This window comes from Equus quagga, chromosome 5 (genome assembly GCF_021613505.1).
Source record: "Equus quagga isolate Etosha38 chromosome 5, UCLA_HA_Equagga_1.0, whole genome shotgun sequence".
In the NCBI taxonomy this organism is placed as follows: domain Eukaryota; kingdom Metazoa; phylum Chordata; class Mammalia; order Perissodactyla; family Equidae; genus Equus; species Equus quagga.
The window spans coordinates 37603517-37623666 of NC_060271.1; the positions used below are offsets into that span (position 1 = coordinate 37603517).

The window sequence follows — 20150 nt, forward strand, 5'->3', positions numbered from 1 at the left end:
ATTCAGTTAATAATAAGGGACCTAGGTTGATTTCTTGGTTTGGAAAATTGTCCCATGGTGATGGGAAAACTGGACGGGGGTAGACAGGAACCCTCTGTACTGTCTTTACCACTTTTATGTAAGTCTAAAATTATTCCAGAATGAAAAGCTTATTTAATTAAAAAAAAAAGACTTTGAGTTGCCAGAAAAAAATAGTACAAAATTCCTATGCCGCTACTAACGTGGCCCACTCCTAGGAGAGTTCTTTGGGACCACTTCCAGCCCCTATTTACTCAATCTGACTCGTGTAAACACACAACTGTAAGGACTGGGAGGGCCGTGGCGTGGGGTGAGGGTGGAGGGAGGCACAATGACCACAGCCTGGAGGGGCAGTGGACACGGAAAGACAGGACACACTATAAAAGGCAGACATTCGAGCCGACAGCCAGCAGAGGCGGCTGCTGGTGCCTTGACCTCCACAGTTCCTGGGGTATCGCCATAATTCAAAGTAGGGCGAAAATTCTAAGTCCCCGAGGGAAGGATAAAGTATGTTCAGGGTTTGCAATGTGAGAAATCAGGATTATACATCTAGAACACAAAACCGCCAAGTTCTATATTATTTCTAGGTTTTGGAGCTTGAAGAAGTAGGTCCCTTTGAGCGGTTCAGAAAAGTCGTTCATTTGGATTTTTACCAGCTGGGGTGAACAAGATCCGGCCCATCAAAATTTCCCATTTTTTTGTTAATCTTCCAGCTTACGGTTTTTCTTTTGTTTTCAAGTTCTAATTAGCTTCCCGGTCAGTCTCTAAAAGGGGAAATAGAGTCTAATGGGGAAACACCCAGATTTTTGCAAATAGCCTTTTCTACCCCTAGACTTGGCCTATTTCAGTTCAGTCTTGCCAGATTGACAGAGTCAATGAATGAGTGAATGATCATCAACTAAGTTAAGAAACGAGAAGCAGCGACGTGCTTCTAGTTGGACAACAGAGTGTGATCAGTCAGAGGAACCGGCAGGCAGCCCCCGTCGGTCCCCAGTTCCTGGGCTGGCCCTGGGTGCTGTTTCGCCAGGATGCCAAGGCCTCAGGCGGCACCGCTCCCTCATCCTCCCCGACGTCGACTCTGTGGTCTGTAGACATCTGATGACCCCACAGATCTCAGGAGTCCTTTGGTGTGAGTTTCTGCTGAGGACACTGCGCCTGAGGCTGCGTGCTGCCCCCTGCCCTCCACTTCACTGGCCTCGAAAAATCTCCTTTGATATAAAACCCCTGGTCTCAGGATCTCTCATCGCGTCAGCAGGTCCCCACAGGAGTTGTAAGGCACAGTGTGGAGAAAATCCTATGGGATCAGGTTGGAGATGACAAAGCTTGACTAGCAAGAGGTTTGTTTTGAGGTGGCCGTGCTCTCTGGTCATTCAGTCAATCACCAGTGACTCAACCCTGGGTCCAGGCAAAGCCACATGCTTCTCAAGAACAGGATCCATTCGAAGGTCCCACGAAGATGGAAATGCCACCCTCCCCAGGGATGGGCAAATAACCACCGACTCCGTGAGCTGCTCACCACACTCGTTCACCAGAACAGAGGAGCGAGTCTCTCTGCTTCCTTGAGACGGGCCTGGGACTTTTCCAACAGAGAAGTGGATTATTCATTTCCCCCCCAAATCCCTAGTCCTGAATCCTGTCAGGGAGGTTCCGTTTAGGCAGGAGGAACGTTTCCTAATATCATGGACATCTGTTTTTGTTTTTGCCTACGCAGCATCCATTTTTCCATCTTCTGGAGGGGTACCTTAATTCTTTGTGGAAGAGACCCCCCCACCCCCCATAACTCTGAGTTCATATAATTCTGGTGGGGCTGATTCCTTCCACTGCAGGAGAGGAACCATGACCCAGGCCTGGCCAATCAGAGCATTCCATGCCCCTGGCCTCTGTGCCTGGTTCAGGGAGAGGCACATGATCCAAGCCAATGAAGAAGCTTGCTCTTTTCCTGGAGCTGCTAGGTTTGGAGGGTGCTGGGGCTGCTGGCGGCCACCTCACTATGGGTGAGGTGAGAGACTGCCTGACATTGTGAAGCTAACAGAGATGAAAGAGACAGATTCTTGACCATCATTTGGGCACTTGGATCCAGCTAGGCCTGAAGCTGGTATATTTGGCCTTTTGAGTTACATGAGCCTTTTTTTTTTTTGGCTTAGGCTAGTTTGAGTTGGGTTTCTGACACTTGCAAACAATAAAATTTCCTGGACAACACACTTACTGAGACTTTAGCACAAGCATCATTATGTACTCGGAATGAAAGGTGTTATACAGGTTATGACACGCTCAAATAAAACCCACCAGACTGTAATCACGCACGAAACTTACCTTTAAACTGATAAAAGCAGAGCAGTGGCCTGGAGAAGAAGTGATTCAAGACCAAGGAACTGACCATAAGACAAGCAGTGAAACATAACATACAGAAACTTTGATCAAACAATCAGTTCTCTAGCTACAGCAGGCTTCAGACTACAACCCCAGATTTCAGCTTCAAAAGTTACACTGTGGAAAACATCCCAAAGTTTTAAAAGAAAAGTTCCCAATTGAAAAAACAGGTAAAATTTCTAATTGTATCTGTTGTATATATTATATGTTAATGTCTAGTATATTTATTAGATGTATCTCAATATAATTATTGCTATATATGCAAATACATATATGTGTATATTTAGAACCATGTATTTCAGCTCTTTTCTAAAGAAATGATGAAAAGCCTGTTCAAGTCTGTTTTTTCAGCTTGTTTGCTTTTTCTCATTCCTTGGTTAACCACACAAGCAACTAACCAGCACAGTTCCTGCCACATAGTAGGGCCGAATCTGAGTTCGTTCTTTCTCCCTATCCCCACCTCTATTTTTAGCTCTTCTTTCAGAAACCCAGTAAGATGAGAGAGGCAGTGGAGATAGTGTATGGGCATATGTCGATAAAGATTTTCTGTAGAGAGCCAGACAGTAAAATATTTCCAGCTTTGTGTACCATGTGAGCTGTCCAGCTAACTCTGCCGTTGTAGCAGGAATGCAGACAGAGGGAACACGCAATGGATGGGATGGCCGTGTTCCAATAAGACTTTATTTACAAAAGCAGGTGACGGCCTGGATTTGGCCCATGGGCAGTAGTTTGCCCTCCTTTAGTTAAGAACACGGGATTCAGCATTAAACAGAATCTGGTCCAGCTCCCTTCTCTGCCCCTCACCATCTGTGTGACCGGATGACTGTGTCATTTTTGTGCCTCATCTATAAAATAGGGATAATGAGAGCTCCTTCTCAGTTTGTGAGAAGTTGTGAGCCTATGACATGCTCAGAACACTTCGGGTACATAATAATGAGCTGCAGCAGTACCACGGCAGAAAGCTGGAGGCAAATGACGAAGCTCGTAACTGGAGCTGCGTTTTCTTCTATTATCCGTGGCTTTCGTTTCTACCACACGATCTGTCTTCCCCAACAGCACGTGGAACTAACTGCAGGTTGGCCTCGGATCGGCAGGACTTGCCCTACCTGCCCTGCTGTGAAGGACCTGCCCAGGCTCCCACGGCACCCTGGTGCTCCAAGCCGGTAGGCAACACCTCCTAGACCCCCCGGGACTCAGAAGGGCTGCCTTTTAATCCTGGCTCTGGCTGTAGCCAATACATAACCTTGGGGAGGTCGCTGAAACTCTGTGGGCATCAGTTTATACAACGACAGGGGCGGTCCCATCACCTCTAGAAAAATTCTGAAAGGGGAAAAGAGGATCTGTGATTAATGAGTGCCTGCTTGCCAGGAAGTGGAAACTGAAGCCCAGGAAGGATAAATAAATTGCAGTTGGAATTTGAACTTGGGTCTCGCCAACTCCAAGGCCCCTGTTTTCTTCACGGTACCTTGCAGAGCCTCCCCTGACAGCGGTGAGCAGCAAGGAATATGGCGATAGAGGGCGCTCTTTGCCTGGGCAGGATGTCATGACGTTGCAAGAAGGACAGAGGACAGGATCCAGCAGTCACATGGGAGAGTCTGGGTGGACTGGGAAGGGAGCAGAGCAGGCTACAGGGAAGGCCAAAGGCGGGCCATCATGTGTACCGCTGTGGAGGCTGCCAGCTGGCCCCGTGGTCAGGTCAGCTCAGAGCCTGATCCTGAGTCACTGAGGATGAACCATGCGAGGGGAGAGGAAGACGGCGGCCAAGGAGCTGTCAGCCCATTCGTGAAACAACCAACACAGCATTTGTGGCACCCCGCTTCCTTTCTTCATTCTGGGCATTTTCATTAGATTTGCCATATTTCAGAACAAAGAAAGACACGATTTATACATTTGGGTGATGCAGGTTTCCTTACCCAGCTGCTTTATAGGAACACCCCACCGTGAATAAGACAGCTTGTTTCCACCCCTCCCTTCCTGGAGATCAGAAAGCACTAAGAAAGCAACAACAAACAGTCCACAACAGGGCGGCCACACCTGACCCTGTGACTTCAATCTCCCACACTGGGTGCTGAGGCAGAGGTTATGTTAGGACTTAATGGTTGCTTCCAGGCATTGCAAATGGCCCTGCAGCTACGTCCTGCACAACCCCAGGGGGCGCCATCCATGTGGCCCATGATGTGAATGGTGACCCCGGGGTTGTGCAACGTGGCAGCCCTGGGTTAAACTTTGGTGAAAGAGCTATGATTTACAAAGGACCCTCCTGGGCACAGCCTGGCTGCCAACATAGTTTGTCAACCAAGAGCTTTTCTTTACATTTTTCCATCTGGGATGTCATTCCATGGGTGATTTATTTGCAAGTGTATCCATCCGTTAGCTGGGGAAGTCTCGAGAGGTTTCCTGTCCAAACGGACACTCACAAAGGAGGCGTCCTGGCTGCTAAGATGCATGTTCCCTTGATGCCAAAGCTGAGAGTTACCGTGTGCCTATCACAGGGGCCAGACGCGGGGCTCAGCAATTCCCAGGCACTGCCCGCATACGGCCGCAGTCACTCGGCGTGGTAGGGACTATCATGGCCCCAGTTTTACAGCAAGAGGACTGGAGGCTTTGAGAGATGAAGTCACCTGTGCCCGATCCCACGGCTGGCACAAGAGCAGGGGTGGGACTGCACTCGGCTCAGCCCGACTTCAGGACAACGCTCTAACCACTGTGAGATCTGCAAACACACTGAGTTCCCTAACTGCTCCCTGAGATCTGCAAACACACTGAGTTCCCTAACTGCTCCCCGAGATCTGCAAACACACTGAGTTCCCTAACTGCTCCCCGAGATCTGCAAACACACTGAGTTCCCTAACTGCTCCCCGACGCCCCCTCCCCCAATAAAACGCTGTCACATCACCCTCAATCAGTTGTGCTCACCACAAAGCCTGAAATAGATGTTTCCATTTGGGGATTCTTGGTCAGGAAAAGAACAGTTCCGATCACAGCCAACCCCTATGACATCAGGACCACCCTCCCTGGAAACTCCATTCCAGGAGGAAACACAGCGTCCTCGCCTGGGGCCCAAGAAATCAATGAGAAACAAGAGCAGGCAGGAATCCAGACAGCCACAAATTTCTTAGACAAACTGGGCCTCAAAATATTTGATGACAGATGCTCTTCAAGGCTTCCTCTTTCGTTTTTTCTTCCTTTCTTTTTTAAATAGCCTGCAGGTCTGGGTCATCAGGAAGTGGGATTTGTAGGAATGTGTTACTCGGTCCACGAGGCTGCCCTCGCTCAGGCCCAGCACAGCCCCTCCATTAGTAAGAGCCTGGGGGACGCTGGCACAAGGGTCCCCCAAACACTGGAGGAGAGAGTACTTGTGTGTGTGTGAGGGGGGAGTCCTGCCGGGGAAAGTGGCTCCTGGAAAGGCTCAGGCTGCTGTTAAGTGCCCGGGGCGTGGGGGAACATCCACGCAGCTGCCTGCAGTCACTCAGAGAACGAAGCGGGACACAAGTGCATATAGAAAGGAGTTTAAAAAATATGTGTATATCCAAGTGACCATAAAAGTGTGATTTGCTCTATTTGAAAACCAGTCGGTGATACTGCTCAGCTCTACCTCTAGCATCAGACTCAATGGTTTTCTTCCCTCCGTTATCTGCCGGTGGGGATAGAGTTTAATGCGCATCGACTAGCTGTGTGACCCTGGGGAAATTACTTAGTCTCTCTGAGTTTTGGATTCCTTGTCTGTAAAACGGGGATTAAGAGAGCTCCTGCCTCATAAGCTGTTGTAAGCGTTAAATAAGGGAAAGCAGGGGAATCGCTCAGCATAGCATCATCAGTGTCAGTGACCCTTCCTGTACTTTACCGGTTTCTCTTTTGACAAAGCATCCTCTTCCTTCTCTGGTCAAGGTTAGAGATCTTCATCACTGTTTCCCACATTTATCTGATGTAAGAAGCATCTCTTAAAATGAAGCAGCTCTTCCACGTCTGTGCGCTCATGTTCCTAACAGACCTTATTCACAATCACCAAAAGGTGGAAGCAACTCAAGCCATTTGACCAATGACGAGAGAAACAAAATGCGATAGACACACACAGTGGAGAATTACTCAGCTCTAAAAAGGAAGGAAATTCAACACGTGCTACAACATGATGAAGCTTGAGGACATTAGACTAAGTGAAATAAGATGGTCACAAAGGGACAAACACTGTAAGACCCCACTTATCTGAGGCACCTGGAGCGGTCAGATTCACCGAGACAGAAAGAACGGCGGCCGGGGGAGGACGGAAGAGGGAATTTTATTCAATGGGCACAGCTTCCTTCTGGGAAGATGAAAAACGTTCAGGAGATGGTGGCACGACAACGTGAATGTATTTAAGGCCACTGAACTGCACACTTAAAAATGGTTAAGATGATAAATTTTACGTGTATTTTACCACAATTTCAAGAATTAAAAATTAAAAACAAACAAATAAAAGAACTAAGTACCTCCCAAGTTTCTTTTTAGGGTGATGAGAATGGATGGAAATGTTCTGAAAGTAGGCTGTGGTGATGGCTGTATAACTCTATAAATATACTCAAGTGGACAGAATTGTACATTTAAAATAGGTGAAGTTTATGTGACTTAAATTGTACTTCAAAGGAGCTGTGTAAAGCAAGCAAGGAGACAACTGCCATGTCGATGAGGAAACTTCTGGGACGATGGAGATGTTCACTGTCTTGATTGTGGCGATGGTTTCACAGGTGCATACATGTGCCAAAACCTATCCAACTAGATACTTCAAACATGTGCAGTTTATTGCATGTCAATTACATCTTAATAAAGCTTTTTTTAAAAAAAAGCAGCATAGTATTCCACATATGAAGGAAGTCCTTGTATTTTATTAAACAATGCCCCCTCTTGCTGAATATTTAGGTATCAAATTTTATGCCCCTATAAATAATATTTCAATAAATATCTTTGTATAAAAAGAAAAAAATGCAGATATCATTCCCCACCCTGGGACTGTCAAGCCACAAAATCAGAATTTCCCAGGGAGGGAGCCTGGGAACCTGTAACTTTATTGAACATTCCAGAAAAATTCTTGCAATCAGAGATGTTAGAGAAACATTGACTCAAACTTCACAAATTTGGATTTACAGCCTTGGGGTTCGACATTCCATTTTTTTTGGTGGTTCCTAAAAAAATCTGCAAATGCTCCATATAAATGATTCTAAATGTGGGTTTCCCTACTCTCGGGGTGCATCAGAATCACCAGGGAGCCTGTGAGAATGCATATTTCCAGGCCCCATTCCAAGTACTTGTAGGGTTGACAGATTTGGCATAAATAAATAAGTGAATAAATAAATATGAATTTCAGGCAAACACCAAATAATTTTTTTTTTTAACATAAGTGGTCCTTTGCAATATTTGAGACATACTGAAAAATGATTTGGTATTTACCTGAAGTTCAAATTTAACTGGGTGTATTGTATTTTATCCAGCAACTCTAAGTATGAGTCCTTGGGCACGGGGTGAGTCCCATGGATCTGCGTTGTTGGTCTGCTCCTCACGTGGTTCCAACATGGAGGACCCTTAGAACCTGTCTTAAGAACCCTTGATCAGGGGCCGGCTCCGTGGCCGAGTGGTTAAGTTCGTGCACTCTGCTGCGGCGGCCCAGGGTTCAGATCCTGGGCGTGGACATGGCACCGCTCGTCAGGCCACGTTGAGGCGGCATCCCACATCCCACAACTAGAAGGACCTGCAACTAAGATATACAACTGTGTACGGGGGAGTTGGGGAGATACAGCAGGAAAAAAAAAAAAAAAAAAGACTGGCAACAGTTGTTAGCCCAGGTGCCAATCTTTAATAAAAAAAAAAGAACCCTTGATCAGGTCAACGCCAGGCCAGGAGCCCCTCCACGCTGCTGCCGGTGGACCCCGGAGCATCCAAGAGCAAACACACTTTAATGTTGGCCCAAGGAGGAAAAGGCAGCTGAACAGCAGCAAAAAAACCTGCCCCAGATTCTTAAAGCCAAATGTGATGGATGTGGCATGAAGGCCCTGTGGCCTGGGGATGCGGACGAGCTCGTTGGAATGCATATTTAGAGCTGCCTGTGGGCCCTGAACCCCAGGATTCTGTCTAGATCCTCTACATTTTATTTATTTACACCCAGCCTTGTCCCAGAAAGGATTTTAAGCCTCGGGGGTCTCAGTCCATGCAGCGTTCTTGCTGGTGGGGAGAGAGATGAACACACCATCGCTCCGGGACACATACGACAGACATCAATTGTGTGCTCACCATGAATGGCACTGTGCCGGGAGTTTTCCAATTATAATCATCTCATTCAGCCCTCGAGACAAGCCTGCAAGGTCACTGCTGTCTTTGGCCCCATTTTGTAGATGAGGAAACTGGGTTCTAAAGAGTCCAGTGGCTTGCTCAGGAGCACAAAGAGTAAGCAAGGGGCAGAGCTGGGATTCTGAGCAAAGCCTGTGTCGCCAACCACTCACCTATCCTGCCTCCCTGGTGAAGAGGATGTTCTTGTGGCTGAGCTTTTACAGGCAAGTTTTATGTTACGTGCGGCTTAAACAGGGGCCATACTTTAGGCCGTGATGCCAGCGACATTTCTTATCCAGAGCATAGCAACAGCTGCTGCGTGGGGACAGTCTGCTCGGGCTGGACACTGACTCGGATGCCTCACACACACACTCTCTCAATGCCTCGCACCGTCCTGGGACCAAGACCCAGGCATCCAAGAACCCTGGCCGAGGGCACAAAGCTAGGAAGCTGCAGAGCGCTGGTCTGCCTAACAAGGAAGCATCTATCTCCGACTTTCCAAAAGCGCTCACCTTTCCACCCCCATCGCCAAGCTTCACGTTTTCAGGAAAAACGCTCTAGTCTAGTCGTTCGTGTTGGCAACTCTTGCATGTAACTCCACGAAAAGCCCAGAAGAGGGCGCAAGGACCCGCTCGTCCCCAGGACCCACCCGGATGGGTCCGAACTTCGCAGAATCGAGTCCCGCGGCCGCCGCTCGTGTGCGCAGCGTGGAATCGGCGCGACGCGCTCCGCACGAGGCTCACCTTTGGCTGTCTCTGAGCCCTGGACTGCACCGAGGCGGCACAGCACAGCACAGCACCTGTAGCCCCCCCTACCCCGCGGGGGCCTGGACTCACCGAGGGTGGGTTTTCGATGACCAGTTCGTAGGTGAGCCCTCCGGACCCGAACCTCAGGATGTCTCCGGGTAACAGCTTCACGGCCACGTTCTGAATGTGGCACTCGTTGACAAAGGTGCCGTTGCGGGAGTTGAAGTCTTGGAGCACAAAGCTGCCCTCGGCTTCATTATATTCAATGAGCGCGTGATGGTTGTCAATGTCAGGAGACTGAAATGCATGAGGAGGTCAGTCGTGGCATGAAAACAAGCATCATGACGGGGCCCTAACATTTACTAGGGAGCATTGGTCGCCATAATGTGCTAAGCCCGTTACCTCCTACATCTTACCCGATGGTCACCACAATCCTCATTTTAAAAGGAGGATGCTGAGGGTCAGGGAGGGTAAGTGACTTGCCCAGGGCCACACAGCTAGTGTGTGGTGGGGCTGGGCTTTGTGCTCGGTCTGACTCCAGACCCAAGGGAGCCTGGGGTTCTGCATGGGCACGTGCTCAGCCAGGGGATCGGCCACTTCCTAGTTCTATTTCCCTGACCCCACGCAGGTGCGCCTGTGGTTGTCCCTCACGCCAGGACAGAAGACAGAAATGGCCCAAACACAAACGAGAAAGGTTGATTGGCAAGTGACAACTGTCGATTTTTCTGCAAGGAAAATGCCAGGTCCATGGATGGGGTACACACGGTTGAGGGGAGGATTGTAACGACTGTTGTATTCATTTGTTTGTTCTCTCCATTTTTAAAATAACATGTTTTTCTTAATATTGGAGAAAATGAGAACTAGAGAAAAGCACAAAGACAACATTAAAATCACTTAGGATCCCATGCCCCAGAGACAGGCACTGTTAACAGTGTGGGTCACATCCTTCCAGTCTTTTTTCTGTGCTTAGAATCTTTTTAAAAAGTTTAAACAAAATTGAGATCATTCCACAGAACGTAGTTTCATAACTACCTTTAAAAACTTTGATGCACAATGAAGGTTTTCTTATGTGATTAGTTATTCCTGTTGCTTCTTAAAAGCTAGTCAGAATTTATCTAACCAAAGATGATCTACTTTTCAACAGGAGGCCTGGTGTGACCATGTTTCCCAAAAGAAAGGGACCCCAGACAGTGAGTTGGGAGTAGGGGGGAGGGAGCAGAAGGCTACTCTGTAGTTTCTATTTAATAAAAACAGCAAGCAAAACTCAGCCCTCTGGAGGAAATAGCACATTCCCTCGGCCGTGGGGCCCGGGCTGGGTGCTGCAGGCACATGGGACGTCGTCTGTCTTTTCAGAACACTGCCTGTGAGACATCCACTCCAGCCCGAGACTTGACAATTATTTTCTAAGTTATCTTCTCAGAGTGCCTCATCCAACTGTCACACCAAGAGGGCTTGCATTTAGAATCTACACGGAAGTCCCACAGTATAATAATCACCAATAGCTTCTATTAATAATACAATACAATAATAGCTTATATTAATTAATATAATTGCTTATATTAGTAGAATATGTTAAACATTACAAGTCAGGAAATTTGCTAAGTGCTTTATTGCATTATCCCATTTCATCTTCACAATAACCCAAAGGATAGTTCCCCATTTTGTAGATGAGGAGAGTGAGGCATAGAATGATTAAATTTGTCCAAAGGCACCCAGCTGGACTAGCCTCGTACCCAGGTTTGCCTAATTCAAAGCTCTGTGCTCTTACCCACTTTGCGAATTTCTACCAAACTCTTTAGCACTCAAAATATTGAAACACAGAAAGAAAGCAGGAGTAGATGTATTAATGTCAGAGCAGAATTAAGAGGAGGGAAAGTTACCAAGGACAAAGAAAGGCATTACCTAATGACAAAGGGGTCAATTCTCCAAGAAGATGTAACAATCCGTAATGCGTATGCACCTAACAATAGAACATCCAAATACGTGAGGCAAAAACTAACAGAACTGCAAAGAGAAATAGACAAATTCACTATGACAGCTGGAGACGTCAGCATCCCTCTAACGGTAACGACAGACCCAGCAGGCAGAAAATCAGTAAGGATAAAGTTGAACTGAACAGCACCATTAACCAACCAGATCTAATCGACATCTACACACTGCTTCATGGAACAACAAAACACACATTCTTCTCAAGCTCACATGGAACAGTCACCAAGACAGACCACATTCAGAGCCCCCAAACATAGAAATTATGTAAAGTATGCTTTCAGGCCATGATGGAATTAAACTAGAAATCAATAGCAGCTGAAAAATTCCCAAATATTTGGAGATTAAAGAACATACTTCTAAATAGCATATGGGCCAAGGAAGAAGTCTCAAGAGAAATGAAAACCTATCTTGAACTAAATGAAAATAGAACTTAGGAACATTTGTGGAATGCAGAAAAAGCAGTGCTTGGTGGGAAATTTATAGCATTGAATGCCTACACTAGAAAAAAAGAAAGATCTAAAATCAATAATCTAAGATTCCACCTTAGGAAACTAGAGAAAGAAGAGCAATGGAAGCCTAAAACAAGCAGAAGAAAAGAAACAAGAATTGGAATAGAAATAAACGAAATAAAAAACAGGAAAACAATAGCGAAAAGTCAATGAAACCAAGAGCTGGTTCTTTAACAAGATCATAAAACTGACAAACCTCTAGCAGGCTAACCAAGAAAAAAACCAGAAAAGATACAAAGTACTAAAACCAGAAATGAAAGAGAGACCATCACTATGATCTCACAGATATTAAAAGGGCAATGAAGGAATATTATGAACAATTATGTCCACAAATTTGATACTTTAGATGAAATGGACTAAGTGCTTGGAAGACACAATCTGCCAAAACTCACACAAGGAGAAATAAACAATCTATTTTTTTAAAAAAATTTTTTTGAGGAAGATTAGCCCTTAGCTAACATCTGCTGCCAATCCTCCTCTTCTTGCTGAGGAAGACCGGCCTTGAGCTAACATCCATGCCCATCTTCCTCTACTTTATATGTGGGATGCCTGCCATAGCATGGCTTGCTGAGCGGTGCCATGTCCGCACCCGGGATCCAAACCGGTAAACCCTGGGCTGCTGAAGCGGAACATGTGAACTTAACCGCTGCACCACTGGGCAGGCCCCAGAAATAAACAATATAAATAGGCCCATTAAAGAATTTGAATCAATAACTAATAACCTTCAAAAACAGAAAGCACCAGGCCCAGATGGGTTCACTGGTGAATTCCATCAAACCGTTAAGGAAAATGTGATACCAGTTCTCCACAATCTCTTCCAGAAAACAGAAGCAGAGGGAAGACTTCCTAACTCATTTTCTAACACCAAAACCAGACAAAGATATTAGAAGGAAAGCTGCAGCCCAATCTCTCTCGTGAACATAGATGCAAAATCCTCAACAAAACATTAGCAAGCATTGCAATAATGTGTGAAAAGAATTCTACACCACAGCCAAGTGGGATTTACCCCAGGTACGCGAGGCTGGCTGGACATTTGAAAACCAATTAATGTAATCCATCACATCAACAGGCTAAAGAAGAAAAATCACATGATGATAGAAGGTGGATGATGGAAAAAAAAAAAAGAACTCCTGGCAAATTAGGAATAGAGGGGAACTTCCTCAACTCGATATTGAATATCTACAAAACCCCTAAAGCTAACATCAGACTTAACGGCGAGAAACTAGAAACTTCCCAAATAAGATGCGGAACAAGGCAAAGATGTCCCCTTCACCACTCCTTTTCAACATCGACCCGGATGTCCTAGCTAATGAAATAAGAAAAGTGAAATAAAAAGTATATAGATTAGGAAGGAAGAAATAAAACTGTTTCTGTTTGCAGCTGACATGATTTTCTATGTAGAAAATCCCAAAGAACTGACCCCCAAAAAACTCTCCTGGAGCTAATAAGCGATTTTAGCAAGGTTACAGGATACAAGAGTAACATACAAAAGTCAACTGCTTTCCTCTAGACCAGCAATGACCAACTGAAATTTAAAATTAAAAACGCAATACAATTTATATTAGCACCAAAAAAATGAAGTACTTAGGTATAAATCTAACAAAATATGCACAAGATCTATATTAAGAAAACTATGAAATGATGAAAGAAATCAGAGAAGATCTAAATAAATGAAGAGATATTCCATGTTTATTTGCAATTCCTTAATGACATATGATGTTCAGCATCTTTTCATATACTTATTTGCCATCTCTATATATTCTTTGGTGAAGCGTCTGTTCAGATCTCTTGCCCATTTTTAAATTAGGATGTTTGTTTTCTTATTGCTGAGTTTTAAGACTCATTGATTTTGGATACATGCCTATAGCATCTATATTCATAATTGCCCAAAACTGAAAGCAACCAAGACATCCTTTAAAAGGTGAATGATAGGGCTGGCCCGGTGGCGCAGCGGTTAAGTGTGCACATTCCGCTTCGGCGGCCCGGGGTTCGCCGGTTCGGATCCCGGGTGCGGACATGGCATCGCTTGGCAAGCCATGCTGTGGCAGGCGTCCCACATACAAAGTAGAGGAAGGTGGGCACGGATGTTAGCTCAGGGCCAGTCTTCCTCAGCAAAAAGAGGAGGATTGGCAGCAGATGTTAGCTCAGTGCTAATCTTCCTCAAAAAAAAAAAAGGTGAATGGATAAACAAGCTGTGGTACACCCATACGATGAAATATTAGTCAGTGATAAAAAGAAATGAGCTATGAAGTCACAAAAAGACATGAGGAGACTTAAATGCATTTTGCTTAGTGAAAGAAGCCAGTCTGAAAGGCTACCCACTGTATGATTTCAACTGTATGAAATTCTGAAAAAAACTAAAACTACAGAGACACTACAAAGATCATTGCTTGCCAGGGGCTCAGGTGGAGATGGGAGGAATGAATCGGTGGAACACGGGGATTTTTAGGGCAGTGAAACTATTCTGGATGATACTGTAATGGCGGATACTTGTCATTGTACATCTGTCAAAACCCACAGAATGTACAACACAAAGCGTGAACCTTAACGTAAACTATGGACTTTAGTTAATAATAATATATCAATATTGGTTCATCAATTGTAAGACGTGTACCACACTAATGCAAAATGTTAATAATAGGGGAAATTCTGTGTGTGTTGGTGGGGGAAGATATGAGAACTCTCTACTATCTGCTCCAGTTCCTGTAAACCTAAACTGTTCTAAAAAAGGAAGTATTAAAAAACCCATTCAAACACATTAGTTCTTTGGGAAATGCCACATCATCTTCATCACATTCCCATTGAAAAAAACATTAAAATGCATCAGTTCTTTGGGAAATGCCCCCCCGGGTCATCTTCCTAACATTCCTATTGATCTGTGGGTTCTGTGGAGCCTTGATCACTCATCAAAGAGAGAAACTCTGTGTGTCACATTTTGTTTTGCTTTTCCCAGGCCTCGTGGCTTTCAGTTCCTCAAAAGCTATCAAGCCATTATTAAGAAATCGAAGTAAGCAGGAAATTTTGAATGACTCCACAAAACGGGACAAGCCTTGCCACATGTTGGGCCAAGAGACAGCTTCCTAGTTCATCCCTCTATGACCCCGCCCTCCCTTTACTTGGAAAATTGCTAAAAGCCACTATTGGACAGAAGCCCGGCTGCTGGTACCGTCTGACTGTACAAACCCCATCCTCCTGAGCTGTCCCACTATGGGGTAACGTGTCTTTACGATTATTCTTCTTCTTATCATCGCCAGCTAACGTATTTTGAGGGCCTCCTGTGAGCTGAAGCATTTTGTGTGCATTCTCCCATTTAATCTGCACAACAGCCCTGTACAGGGGGTTCTAGTGTCATCCCCATCCTACAGATGAAGAAGCTGAGAGTGAAAAGGTGACGTGGGAGGACAGCATTGCCTCACGACCAAAAACCAGACAAAGACACCACAAGAAAAGGAAACTACAGACCAATATCCCCTATGAAGTTTGACACAAAAATCCTCAACAAAATAAGAGCAAACGGAATTCATCAGCACATTAAAAGGATTATAGACAATGGCCAGGAGGGGTTTCTTCCTGGAATGCAGGGTTGCCGGTTCAACTTGTGAAAATCAATCCATGTAATACATCACATTAACAGAAAGGAGGAAAAAACACACGATCCTCTCAATTGATGCAGAAAAAGCATTTGATGAAATTTACCACTCTTTCCTGATAAAAACACTCAACCAACTAGGAATAGAAGGAAATTACCTCAACGTAATAAAGGTCATAGATGAAAAGCCCACAGCTGACATCATACTCAACAGTGACAGGCTGAAAGCTTTCCTCTAAGATCAGGAATAAGACAAGGACACCTGCTTTTGCCACTTCCGTTCAACACAGTATTGACAGTCCCAGCCAGAGCAGTTAGGCAAGAAAAAGAAATACAGGCATCCAAACTGGAAAGGAAGAAGTAAAATTAGCTCTGTTCACAGACAACATGATCTTACATGTGGAAAATCTGAAAGACTCCACACACACACACAACCCTGTTAGAACTAACAGACAAATTCAGTAGCCAAGCTGTGGATACAAAATCAACACACAAAATTCAATTGCATTTCTATACACTAATAATAGGCAATCTGGAAAAGGAATTAAGAAAACAATTTCATTTACCATAGCATCAAAAAATAAAATATTTAGAGATAAGCTTAGCCAAGGTGGTGAAAGATTTGTACACCGAAAACTACAAAACGTTGCTGAAAGAAATTAAAGACACAAATACATGGAAAGACATCCTGTGCTCATGGATTAGGAGACCTAACATCGTAAAGACGTCCTTACTACCCAGCAGGGTCTACAGAGTCAATGCGACCCCTATCAAAATCCCAATGGCATTTTTGGCAGAAATAGAAAAATCTACCCTAAATAGCCAAATCGAATCCAAATAGCCAAAACAATCTTGAAAAGAAAAAGAACAAAGCTGGAGGTCTCACACTTCCTGATTTCAAAACTTGCTACAAAGCTACAGTAATCAAAACAGCATGGTACTGGCCTAAGGTCAGACATATAGACCAATGGAATAGAATAGAGAGCCCAGAAATAAGCCCTCCCATATATGGTCAAATGATTTTCGACAGGGTGCCAAGACCATTCAAGACTTTTCAACAAATGATGCCGGGAAAACTGGATGCATGCAAAAGAATGAAGTTGGACTCTTACCTTAAACCATACACAAAAATTAACTCAAAAAGGATCAAAGACCTAAACGTAAGACCTAAAACTTTAGAACTCTTAGAAGGAAACATAGGGGAAAAGCTTCATGACTTTGGATCTCGCAGTGATTTCTTGGCTATGACACCAAAAGCAAGCAACAAAAGTAAAGATAGATAAACTGGACTACATCGAAATTAAAAACTGTGCATCCAAGAACACAATTAAAAGGGTGAAAGCAATCTATGGAATGGAAGAAAATATTTGCAAATCATATACCTGAAAAAGGGTTAACATGAAGACTATATAAAGAACTCCTATAACTCATGAAAAAAAACCCAAATAACCTGATTAAAAATGGGCAAAGAACTGGAATAGACATTTCTCCAACGGAGACATACAAATGGGCAAGAATTATCTAAAGAAATGATGAATATCACTGCACTGCTGGGAATGTCAAATGGTGCAGCTGATATGAAAAACAGCATGGAAGCTCCTCAAAAGATGAAAAATAGAATGAGTGTATGATCCAGCAAGTCCACTTCCGGATATAGACCCAAAAGAATTGAAAGAAGGAGCTGGAAGAGATATTTGTACTCTCAAGTTCACAGCAGCACTATTCACAACAGCCAAAAGGTGGAAGCAGCCCAGGTGTCCATCAACAGATGATGGATAAGCAAAACGTGGTCCATCCATACAGTGGAATATTATGCTGCCTTAAAAGGGAAGGAAGTTCTCACACACAGTATAACCTGGATGAACCTTGAGGACATTGTGCTAAGTGAAATGTGTCACAAAAAGACAACTTTTGTATGATTCCCCTTACATGAAGTGCCTAGAGTAGTCAAGCTCATAGAAACAGAAAATAGAATGGTGGTTCCCCGGGGCTCGGGGGGACGGGGAATGGGAGCCGTTTAAGGGCGCAGAGTTTCAGTTTTGCAAGATGAAAAAGTTCTGGAGATTGATGGCACAACATGGTGAACACACTTAGCACGACTGATCTGTACGCTTAAAAATGGTCGAGATGGTAACTTTGGTTGTGTGTCTTTTACTGCAATTTAAAAAATGGCTAAGATGAAGTGACTTACCCAGCATCAAGATGCTGGCACTTGGCAGTGTCAGAATTTGAACCCAAGTCTAATTCCAAAATCAGTACCCTGGCCTCCTACCCTCTGCTTTTCAGAGGAGAGAGTGATTTATTCAGGGGTGGAACTGAGTATAGAAAATGAATGCATGTTTTAAAAGTCTCCTGCCTTTTAAAAATATATATTGAGTCCATAAAACACTGAGACTTCAACAAATCCACTAAGAGACACCTGCTCCCACGCTACCGTGCTTTGAGGCAGGCTCCCTAAGAGGCTGATTTAGTTACCAGGCTGCCGCCAGGGCTCTAACCATATTTGGAACTTTCCTTCAATAGGGAGCTGGTTCTCAGCCTTGCATCCCCTTGAACGCGGATCACAACCCCGGGGGCCCAGCCTTCCTTAGCCTCCCTCCCTGCCCCTCCTCCAGGTGTCTGGCCTTTGCTTCTCCCATCCATTCCTGGTGGCTACGCCCCTGCACCTCCCCCAGCCTGGGTCCCTGCTCAAGCTCCCCAGCTCCTTCGAGTCTGTTTCTGCCCCTGAGGCTTCCCGCCACCCTCACACTTCTGTCCTCAAGTCCAGTGCAGTCCAGCCGTGTGCTGCTCCCTTCGGGCCCCCAGCCACCAGGTCCCTGTCTTTGGCCTTCCCTTCTACCTCGTTAACAGCCTCCTAGGGCCTCACTCCCACCCCCTGCTGGGCGTCCTCCACAAGCTTCTCCTGATCCTCTCCCGCCCGCCCGTCTCCACCGCGCCCTCGGCCCCAGCGGGCTGGCCTGTGCGGCTGTGTCAGCGGGCTGGTCGGCGACTTGCCTCTGGTTTCTGGTTGGGTTTGGCCAATGGGAGATTAGAGATTGGAACAGCAGGGAGAGAGACCTGTGGGGTCACACAGCTCCCCGCAGGCAGCTCTCCTGTCAGAGGACTCTGCCCAGCCCTCCAGGTCTCTGGGTTCCAGGACATGTCCTGCCCTCACCCCTCAGGTCTGGGGTGGGAACAGCGCCTCACTCTGATCAGCTCTGGGAACCACACCATCCTTCGTGGTTCCTCGCCCTCTGTGGGAGTCCCTTCATGACACTCGCCTCTGTCACCCCACCGCAGCGAATGTGCCCTCTGCTCCATGCCAGGACCTGGACTTTCCAGGCATGGAGGAACTCTCAGATAGGGCCTTCGGTCCCCTTCCATCAGCCACCAAGGCGCTCAGCGTGGTCTTGCCTTTATCTCACCCTCGTCTGGTCCTGGCTCATCAATGATCTCCTCTTTTGTATCTTCAGTCTCACCCAGATTCTGGTAACTTCCATCTAACCTGCGAATGTGCTCACTATCGCCCCCCAGCCCCCATTCTTTCACTGTCAAACTGCTAAGAGCGTTCCTTTCCTACTGAGTCCTAAACCCACTGCCACTGTCCTCAGTGGCCTCCTAGGGGCTCTCTGCCTCCCTGTGTCATTGGACACTGCTGTCAGAGGGAGGCATGTGGCCTGGTGGTTCAGGAGTTAGAGGGGCAGGATGGTGTGCTGGTTATTAGACTGGCTTTCGAGGTGGGTGGCCAGGGCTCAAAGTCCAGCTCTCCCACTTGCTAGCTGGGTGACCTTGGGCAATGAACTATTCTCTTGGTGCCTCAGTTTCCTCATCTGTAAATGGGGCCAACAACAGAACAGCCTTACCAGTTACTGGTTAGCTCAGAATTGAGATGACACATACGAAAGCACTTAGAACTTTGGCACGTATAACAAGTGTCAGAACTTCCAGGATTAGAAGCAAGAGGCCGGGCTCTGGAGCTAGGAAGCCTTGAGTTCAAGTCCCACCCCGGCCACTTTCCAGCTGTGCAGCCTGGGCCAAGTCTCTTTGCTTCTCTGAGGTGGCTTCTTGTACTGCAAAGATGAGTTTGATCAGCTGCACTTCACAGGACTGACAAAAGGCACTACGTGGAGAAATGTTCAAGGTAGTAGGGTAATGGTTTTTAAACGAACTGGTGCACGTGTGTGTGTTTAATCTGTTTCTTTTTACCTTTTGGGTGTTGGCCATCCCATCCCCCATGTCCACCCCGCTCATGACCTCTGGCAAGGGATGTCATGCAGAAATAGTAAATGTGGGGATATGAGGAAACAGCCGGGCTCTGTGAGACAGTGGATCTAGAGCAGGAGGAAAGAGGAGGCCTCTCGCTCCTCTGTCAGCTACATCCTTCCTGCCCTGTCTCCGGGGACAGCCCCGAGGAGGGGCGGGTTCACGAAGTCGGGCTGCCTGGGAGTCGCTCCCAGCCCCTTGAGCCTCTCTGTGTGATCCGAGGCAGGCGCTTAGTCGGTCTGTGCCTCAGCTTCCTCATCTGTAAAATGGGGGAGAGGTCAGCCCCTGTCTCGCAAGGATTAAATGAGCTAATACGCACAGAAGTGCAGAGGACAGGGCCCGGCGCACAGCAGGCCCTCAGTGGCTGTCGGCTCTTGCTGGTGTGACTCCCCC

The 20150-nt window shown here is 46.0% G+C and overlaps 1 protein-coding gene across 8 annotated transcripts in view; it reads right to left on the bottom strand.

Moving 5' to 3' along the window:
* Window positions 1-20150, bottom strand: part of FHAD1 (forkhead associated phosphopeptide binding domain 1) — a 130677-nt gene that overhangs the window by 95945 nt on the left and 14582 nt on the right. For 7 of the 8 annotated variants that reach the window (XM_046662089.1, XM_046662087.1, XM_046662084.1 and 4 more), the window contains exon 3: window positions 9519-9725. The exons of the other annotated variant lie outside the window; for it this stretch is intronic. In XM_046662089.1, the coding sequence (XP_046518045.1) occupies window positions 9519-9725 (207 nt within the window). The remainder of the gene's footprint in view (window positions 1-9518; window positions 9726-20150) is intronic. 8 annotated transcript variants of the gene reach the window in all.